Source organism: Elephantulus edwardii, unplaced genomic scaffold, assembly GCF_000299155.1.
Source record: "Elephantulus edwardii isolate Elephantulus edwardi_28Jun2011 unplaced genomic scaffold, EleEdw1.0 scaffold00003, whole genome shotgun sequence".
In the NCBI taxonomy this organism is placed as follows: Eukaryota; Metazoa; Chordata; class Mammalia; order Macroscelidea; family Macroscelididae; genus Elephantulus; species Elephantulus edwardii.
The window spans coordinates 2,871,223-2,880,753 of record NW_006399753.1 but is presented as its reverse complement, the minus strand read 5'-3'; the positions used below and the strand labels follow the sequence as shown (position 1 = coordinate 2,880,753).

Genomic DNA, 9,531 nt, shown 5'->3' with positions numbered 1-9,531 from the left:
CCAAGGGAGAGAGGCGGACAAGCTCCTCTTGTGCAATTTACAGCCTGTGAAACCCACTGGAGGGTCAGTCATTCTGACTTGACACAATAAGTGTGTGAATAAACACGTACATATGCACTCACCTAAGTACACAGAGAGAAATACAGACCTGTGTGTGTATATGAACAGGTGTACAGACTAGTACACATATAAATACATATATATGCACAGATATGTAAACTCACGAAATGAGTGCACATCTGTATACACGCACACCTGTACACAAACACGCACACACGTATGTGGGTATATCCACACGGCTGGCCCTCCACAGCTGCAGGGTATGTGACATATGCCCCACCAGCTGCCCCTGAGCTGCTGCCAACACGTGGTGACCCTCCTTTCCTGAGCTGAAAGCTGCAGTGAGGAGACCGTTGTATGAATCGAACATAATTTCTCCATCGAGTCATTTGTCTGTCTTTCCGTCCATCTCCCATGGAGGGCCTTTAAGCTAGCAGCCTGACCTGTAACTGCTCCTTCTACTACCGGGCCTCCCTTTTCAGCGTGCACCCCATGTGCGGAGCATCCTCGGGCGTCCCTTCAATGCGCCTGCTCACAGTCTCTGCATCTTGCGCTGGTTACAAGGATGAACCAATGCTGATACGTTTTTACTCCTCCACGTGCACGGCTACATGGTTACACGGGGGCTCACTGTGCTGTCCAGGCCCGTGGGTTCTGACAAATGCCCCGTGTCACGTCGTGTTCGCGGTTATGATGTCACACAGCACAGTCCACCAGCATCCTGGATGCCACATCCTGGTCCCACCCCACTCCCTCCCGTGGTCCCCTGGCCCCCTGGCTGTTGCTGTAGCGATGTGTTTCTGGGATCCTTCCATCAAGCTCTGCCCTCGGAGGCTGTGACCCGTCTGCTGCTCTGTGGGAGAAAGATGTGGTGGTCTGCCCGGAGAGGGACAGGAGGGCACCAACTCAATGCAGGGACTGCAGTTTCTGGTTTGGTGTGGGCGTGGAGGAGCCCTGGTGGCACAGTTCCCAAGGGCATGATGCTTACTGAAAGGTCAGTGGTTCAATTCCAGCCACTGCTCTTTGAAAGAAAGCTGTGGCAGCTGTCCATTTCAGTGATGATGCCGGCCTCGGCCATCCCATAGCGCAGTGTGCGTCGTCCCACACCATCACGCTGAGTCACAGTGGACCTGACCACGGTGGGCAGTGAGTGTGATGTCCTCTCTGTGGATTTGTTCTGGGGGCTTCTTTCGTGCACCCCACCTTAGTGTACTTCCGGTGCTCACACCTCTGTGTGGTCTTGTTCGCACTCCTGTCCCCTCTTAGCTCCGTCGTGTTAGCCCTGTCATCCACGCATGTGTCGGTGCACGGGGCGGCCACTGCTGCTCCACATGCTCAGCGCAGCCTGGCTCCTCAGGCGCTGTGGTGTCTGCTCAGCTCGGTCTTGCTTCCTCCCTCCAGGGTCCACGGGATGCTCATAAGCCCCCGGAGACCGACCATTGAGAAGATGGCCTTGCGGAAGTCCTCCCCACTGCAGGCGGCCCACAGGCGCATGGTGGTCAGCATGCCCAACCTGCAGGACATCACCATCCCCGACCTCCCGCCCCGGAACTCTTCTCTGCGGAGCTTCAGCCCCTCGTCCTGTCACAGCAGCTTCAAAGGTGAGTGCATCACCCACCTCTCTGGGGCAGCCCTCTCGCAGGTAGATCCCACAGACCAAACACACTCCCTCTCGCGTCCTCTCGGTCCTGGCCCCCTGGGACCCCCTCCAGGTTTCCGAGGCTGGCAGTTTTATGAGAGAAGACTGCCTTTTTTCTCTTAGAGAGGGGATGGTAGAATTGAAGCCCCGACCTTTTGTGCCTAATGCACTACCACCCAGGGCGCCTCCCCTCCCCCTCCTCTCCCTCATTGCGGAGTCGGAAGGACCCTCCCGTGGGTTCTCAGAGGCTGGGAACCAGACAGGAGGAGACTGCGCATCTTTCTCCCGTGGTGGCTGGCGGGATGAATCACTGGCCTGAGGGTTGGCAGTGACCTTGCCACAAGGCCACCAGGGCTCCCTGACAGAGAGTCTTAATTGAAATTGGGGGATCTCTGGTGGTGTCGAGAGCTCTGGGAAGAAGCGCCTGTGGTAAGAAGCTGCGCTGAAATCCCGAGGGCAGGCAGCTTGGATCCCAGATGCTATGGGAGAAGGATGGGCATTCTCCGCCCTCTGACAGCCACGGGAGGGTCGGCCCACGGTGACAGCCACCGGGTGTAGTCCACCCAGAGGCCGCATGCCGTTGATTGTTCGAATCTACCAGCAGCTAAGAAAGGTCGACGGCACACCTGCCCTCTCGTGAGGTTTACCCCCTCCGGAGCCGCTGCCAAGTCAGCTGTCAGAACTGAGTCGAAGGCGGAGAGCTTGATGGAAATGAATAAGTTACAAACCCAGAGCGTCTGTATGAAACCGAGAAATCAGCCACTGTCCCTGAGTCTCGCCTGACCCGTAGTGACCCTCTGCCGGGGTTCTGAGGCTTTAACGGGGCTAAAAGGACTCACGGCCTGCCTTGTCCCCGAGGAGCACTGGCAGATTTGAACCAGACACTTTGGAGAGCATGGCAAGCAACACACCATCACCAGAGCTCCGTTTTCTAGTAGAAGGAAGGGTTTTACACATTTTAGATGTTAGTGGTTTGAAAGATTTTTAGAGCATTTTGTTTTGACCCTGCGGGTGTCACCTGAGGGATGACAGTGTGAGCGGTCAGGCCACACGGGCAGTCGAGCCTCATCCTGGGGGGTTGCCATACTCCGTGGTCCACTCAGTTTTTGCTGTTGAGCCATCAGCTTATGGGGACCCCCCAGATGGGAGCCCCGCTCGCTCCTGCCCCATCATTCCCAGCTTGAGTATCATTACCCGATTTTCTCTGCAAACCTGCGGCTGTGAATGAACACTGGGCCTGGGCTGCATTGTTTGCTTTTTTATTGGAGGAGGGCGCCTGCATTATTTAGCCGTTTGTTCTTTGCCTTCTTACCCCCCACCCCTGCTTTATCCCTCAGTTCAGAATGTGACCCCCAAGTCCACCTACATGTTCAAGGTCCCCGAAATCCACTTTCCACTGCTGCCCCAGTGCGTCCGCACCTACTACGAGGACTTCGTGGACCAGCTGAGCAGAGCCATGGGCCTCCTGGGCCCTGACAACTCAGCGCTGCTGGCCGGCTACTGCTACCTGCGTGGCCTGGTGCACCTGACGCAGGGGAGGCCGCTGTGTGCGCTCCGCGACTTCCAGAGCCTCTACAAGACCGACCTGCGCATATTCCCCGCTGACCTGGTCAGGAGGGCCGCAGCCTGCTTGTCGGCCCCTGAGCGTGCCCAGACCGAGCGCACCCCTGAGCTGAAGCGGCTCATCAACGAGGTGGTGGACAAGCCTGGGGAGGTGGCCAAGGTGGACGAGCATGTCAAGAACTTTGAGCTGCCCAGGAAGCACATGCAGCTGGACGACTTCGTGAGGCGGGTCCAGGAGTCAGGGGTGGTCAAGGACGCTGGCACCATCCACCGCCTGTTCGAGGCGCTGACCGTAGGTAAGGGGGCTAGGCGGTGCCGCTGGACGGTCTCAGGACAGCAGTGGGTCCTCTGTGTCCCTGTGGGGGACAGTCGCTCAGTGACCACCAAGCATCACTATCTGAGGGTCACTAGACCGTATCTGAGCCAGGGTAGGTGTGTGTGTGTCTGTGAATGTGAGTGTGGGCTGAGTGTGCACACGGCTGGTTATGTGGCTGCTGTTGTATGGCACGTGGTAGTACACGTGGCTGGGTGTGCACGTGGTCGTGGCTGTGCAGGGATAGGTGGCTGCCCGAGTGTGCACATGGTTGTACGTGGCTCAGTTAGTTTGTGTGGCTGGGTGTGTGTGTGCTTGTCCGTGGCTCTGTGTTGTCCGTGGCTCTGTGTGGCTGCGCTGGTTCAGGTGGCCCACCCTGGGTGTGTGTGTCCCTGGGGCTGTGCCCTCTGCCCCGTGGTCCTCTCTGAGCTCTGTGTTGATGTGCTCACAGGTGTCAGGTGGGTTCTGCCTGTGGCTAGATGATTTCTAACCGGCAGTGAAGGGCTTCATAGCGAGCAAACCTCTTCCTTGCTTGGTGACTGTGCACTCTGTCTGGCTGGGACTGTCAGGTTGAGAAGCGTCTGATTCTGCAGGAAGGTGAAGGCTAGAGAGAGGGGCAGAGGTGGCCATTACTGAAGCCGATGTCCTGAGAAAATGGGAAGCCGTCTGCGACAGGGCAGTGGGTAGGCACCAGAAGCGGTGCTGCCCTGTGCACCCTGGCACCGGGTGCTGTCTCACCCCCAGCAGTCTCCTCAGTTTCCACTATCCCTGTTGAAGTGCTGGGTCAGCGATTCCCAGAGACGGTGGCTGTGCTCTCACCTGCAGCCCCATGCCACCCTCTGCTGGTGAGAGGAGGTACTGCTGGTCAGGACACCCGCTTCTCGGCTCTTCAGGAACATTTGGGGGCCTGGAGCTCTGACCTGGGAGCAGGTGGACCGGACTCATTGTGCACCGTCAGATGTTGCTCTGTGGGTGCTGTGGTTACCAGACATGCCTGCGCCCTACTCCCGTTTCCTCATTTCCTCACTCCCCCGAGTTTGGCCAGGTAAACATGTGCTGTGTGCTGTGGGGTTAGTGGGGTGACAAGCACTGGTGAGTAACACCCATGGGGAAATGTAGACCAGGGTACCCGAACCAGAGCAGGGGCATTGGACAGCACTTCCCAGATGGAGGTTGGTGGGTGAGCGACTTGGGGCCCAGTGGGGACCTGGTGCATCTCACGCCTACTAGTGACCCAGCCTTCCAGGGTCACAGATGCCACCAACTGGGCATGCCCAGACACCTCGCTCTCTGCTGTCTTCACTGGCCGATGCTTAGAAATTGGGTGGTGGATGGTAGTTAGATGCTGTCCATTCGGCTGCGACCTCGGGTAACCTGGGCAGCTGAACGTGGCCTGAGTCAGTCCTGGGCTTCCTGACAATCCCAGGTGTGTCAGAGCCGCCAGGTGCCTCACAGCTGTGCACTGCTCTGGTTCACTTCTTTTTTTTAATTTTATTTTACTATTTTTTATGTGTGTGTACCATCAAATCAGATCTGACTGGTACAGGAGGAGATTACCCCTCCTTCTCCAGCAGAGCATCTGGTGGATTTGAACTGCATACCTCTGGGGTTGCAGTGTAGCTTCTTGCCACTAGGCCACCAGAGCTCCCTTGTTGTTCACTTCTGTTGTGTGTGTGTGTGTGTGTGTGTGTGTGTGTGTGTTTTCTCCATCAGCACAGTGACCTGGCTGTGTGGGGTCAGAGGCTGATTCAGAGACACTGCGGCCTGGGGTTCAGACTTCACAGTCAAGCCATCGATAAGAGTATATACAACAGTGCATATAATCGTGGTTAGACTTTGTGGAATAGTCTATAGAATGTTGTTAATTGATTGCCTTCGAGTTGAGCATGACTCATAGTGACCCTATGAACAAAAGGCCTGAAGCTCCTTTACAAATATTGACAATTATCAAAGTCAGTAGTGTTTCCAGAGGCATGTTATTTAGAAAATGGATGCCACTTCTGCTACCAAACCTGTCAGAGTATGTCATTGTTTTTATGTGCCATTGAGTTGCCTGCGATGTATAGCGACCCTATGTACAGCAGCTCTGAACGCTTTTCTGTCCAGAGCCAGTCTCACTAACTCTGACACACCAATCTCCATTGCCCTAGTTACTGTATTAGTCCATCTCATTCGGGATCTCCCTCTTCTGTGCTGTCGGCCTACCCCTCCAAGCATGATGGCCTTCTCAAAGGACTGATCTCTCCTAGCCACATGCCCAAAGTAAGTGAGGTGGAGCTTCAAAATCCTAGCCTCCAAGGAGAGACTTGGTTTCACTCTCTCCAAGACAGACCTATTTGTTTTCTTGCCAGCCCATGGTATGGTCGAGACTCTTTCCAGCACCACAACTCAAAGGCATCTATTCTTCTTCTGTCATCCTTAGTCATTGTGCAACTTCTGAAGCATAACAGGTAATTGAGAAGACCATGGCCTGGATTGGGTGCACCTTTGTATCTAGACTGACGTCATTACTCTTCAGCACTCTGGAGAGGTCCATGACAGCAGATTTTCCCCAGTGCGATTAATCTTTTAATTTCCTGACTGCTGGTGTTAAAGAGTGTTAATTATGGATCCAAGCAGCTGTAATTGTTAACAACCTCAATCTCTTCTCCATCTAATATGGTGCTTCCAATTGGCCCAGTGGTGAGAATCTTTGTCTTCTTGATGTTGAGCCTCATTCCATATTGAAGACTACAGTACTTGACCCTCTGCAGCAAGTGTTTCAGATCCTCCTCAGTTTCAGCAAGCAGGGTTGTGTTATCTGCATATCGTAGGTTGTTTATGAGTCTTCCTCCAATTCTGATGTCACATTTTTCCTCAAAGAGTCCAGTTTCTCAAAGTATTTGCTTAGCATACAGATTGAATAGATATGATGAAAGAACACAGCCCCCCTGCCTTTGTTTATGAAGCAGTTTCTTCCTTTCTCTTTTTTAATTGTGAAAACATACACAGGTATGTTTTTCACAATTAAACACACACACAGAGAATTGATGCCTTTGAGTTGTGGTGTTGGAGAAGAGTATTGAATATACCATGGACTGCTAAGAAAATGACCAGGTTCATCCTGAGAGGGTTAAACCAGGATGCTCCTTAGAGGCAAGGGTTCTGAAGCTTCATCTGGCATACTTTGGACATGTTGCAAGGAGGGACCAGACCTTAGAGAAGGATGTCATGCTTGGGACAGTGGAGGGACAACACAGGAGAGGAAGACCCTCTATGAGGTGAATTGATTCAGTGACTGGGGTGACTGGGATGGGTGTGTCAGAGGCAATGTGGTTGGCACAGGATAGAGCAGGGTTTAGGGCTGTTGTATATAGGGTCACTGTGAGTGGCAGGTGACTCAACAGCACATAAGAACAATAACAATTGTGAAGGACATGTGTGGGGATACAAGGGGGTGAGGGTTGGGAGCAGAAGGGTGAGGATGGGCAGGGATGAAATCACAGGGCTGCACAATTTGATGGGTGAGGGGAGTGGGTGAAGGAAATGAGAAAGATCCAGTGGGGAACAGAAGAGTAACAGGGAAATGGTGAGCATAGTTCAATGGTGATTAATTTTTATTTATTTATTTTTAACAAAGAAATTGTCTTATCACTTGTGGGTTTCTCATTTGGGAATGGAGTGCAGACTGTCTGGCCTCTTCATGCTGAACAGGGACGTTGATGTGAAGGGGGAGGAGGAACCCACTTTAACTGGAGCCAAGCTGTTTCAGAAGTGGATGCAACTCCTGCTTCCAAGCTTGTTTTAATCGAGGAGCTCCACCCAACACTGTCTGTGCCATGGGTAACCATTATCACATTTGACACATCAGTGTCACAGTGTTTAGCCTCACAGCAACCAGTTATCTCTGTAGAGCCAATTAACAGAGCAGTGATATATTACTTAGAAGAGTATTTGACTGAAAACAATCAAAACCAGTCCTGAGGGCCGCAGATTAAAATCCCTGACCTTTGGTATGGTAGCATAGCTTTCTATCTAGGCCCACCAAGATCTCTCTCTGACTCACAGCAATTCCATGAACAACAGATCTAGTCCTTGTCCTGTCCTACCCTAACCCTGCCATCCCCACAATCTGAGGCATGCTCAAGGCCATTGCTACACCTTATCAATCCATTGTGTTGATGATCTTTTCTTCTCTGACCTAGCCAAGGAAATCTTCACTGACAGCAAGTATCAAGTCCTTCACCTCCAGGCTCCATGACACCACCTACACTGTCCTCTCCCCCGCCACCCGATCCTGGCCCACGGCTGTTGGCATCCACCACTACCAGCCATGCAGGGGCTCTTTCACATTGGTCGTGGGGCCCAGTGCTTGCCACCTGGCCCAGTTCAGGGGACCTATGGGCTCTGGTCATGGCGGCCCCATGGGGTCGCGGCAGTGTGGGCTTGGCGGCGGGTAGCCGGTGAAAGTGGGACTCACCCATATTCTTTCGAGAGTCTTTATCCTCTTGATGTTGAGCCTCAGTCCATACTGAAGACCAACAGCCTGGCTGTTTGGGTAGAGACGTTGTGTGGCCTGTTTCGCTGCAGCTTGCCTCACGCCGTGTCTCTCACCACTGCCATCTTGGTTTTATCTTGAATTTATTTTAGAGTAAGTTTATTCTGTGGCAGTGTGGAGTCTCCATCGTACCAGCCGTGGGGCTTGGTATCTGTCGTCCATTCCAGGTGAGGGGATCCCTGGGGTCCAGGCGTGGAGGTCCCATGGAGCTGCGGCCACGGTGTGGGCTCGGCAGTGGGGGGCTGGGAGCCGTGGGACTCACCCATTCTTTCTTGGGATTCTTTGTTCTTTTGATGCTGAGCCTCGATCCATATTGAAGACCAGTAATCAACGGTTTAGTTGTTCAATTGTGGATGAACTGAGGGCTGTGGGGGCCATGGTGGCCCGTTTCTAGGCTGCTTGCCGCTCCTACGGCTCCTTGCTGTTTCCTCTGCCGCCACCGTCCTGGTTCCCCATGAAGAGGTTTCTTGATTGAGGGGTAGGTTTTATGTTAGCATTAAATGTCCTGGGATTCCCGTTCTTCTCAATGTTAACCATAGTTTTGTTATGATCAACAGAGTCAAATGCATTTGCAAAGTCAATAAAATACAAATATACGTTCTTCTGGTTTCCTCTGATTTCTGCCAGGACCATCTGACCTCAGCAGTGATATCCCTGGTGCCATGGCCACTTCTAAACCAGCTTCAACTTCTGACAGTTCTCTTGTCAGTGCACTGTTCTAGCCATTTGGGATGATCTTCAGCAATATTTTGCATGCATGTAATATTAAGGACATTGTTCAGTAATTTCTACGTTCTGTTGGATCACCATTCTTGAGAATGGGAACAAATATGGATCTTTTCCATTGACCAGATAGCTGATTTCCAATTTTCCTGGCACAGACTGGCGAACACATCCAGGGCTGCATCTGTTAGTTGAAACATATCAATTACTGTTCCGTCAGTTCCTGGGGTCTTATTTTTGTAGTGTCTTAGGAAGTATCTAATGGTACATGTAGTAGTCGGCATACTCTGTAGGGAGTTGCTCTGTTAATCCACATGTGGACTCTCTCTGGTGGTTGGAATCCACAAACTACTTTGAGGGGGAAAGATGGGAAATCTCCTTCTGTAGGATTTACAGCCTCTGAAACTGCTGGACAGTTGGTCAGCTCTGTGTTGGTTTTGACTTGATGGCAACGTGTTGAGTCAGGTGATCTTAGAATTCAGATGTGAGAGCTTTATCTCAGGTTGCATGCTTATTTGAATTGAGTAAAGCTAAGTAAGGCTAAGAGCCTATGGTGATGAAGGAAGAAGTTCAAGCTGCTTTGAAGGAAATAGCAAAAAATAAGGCCCCAGGAATAGATGGTACACCAATTGACATATTTCGGCTAATGGATGCTGCCCTGGACGTGCTCACCAAGTTGTGCCAAGAAATCTGGAG

At 52.3% G+C, this 9,531-nt stretch overlaps 1 protein-coding gene across 1 annotated transcript in view; it reads left to right on the top strand.

The window, feature by feature from the left end:
* The window catches only part of DENND3 (DENN/MADD domain containing 3), a 75,160-nt gene that overhangs the window by 35,758 nt on the left and 29,871 nt on the right, over nt 1-9,531 (top strand). The window contains exons 12-13 of the mRNA XM_006879262.1: nt 1,462-1,661; nt 3,037-3,558. Of these exons, the coding sequence (XP_006879324.1) occupies nt 1,462-1,661; nt 3,037-3,558 (722 nt within the window). The remainder of the gene's footprint in view (nt 1-1,461; nt 1,662-3,036; nt 3,559-9,531) is intronic.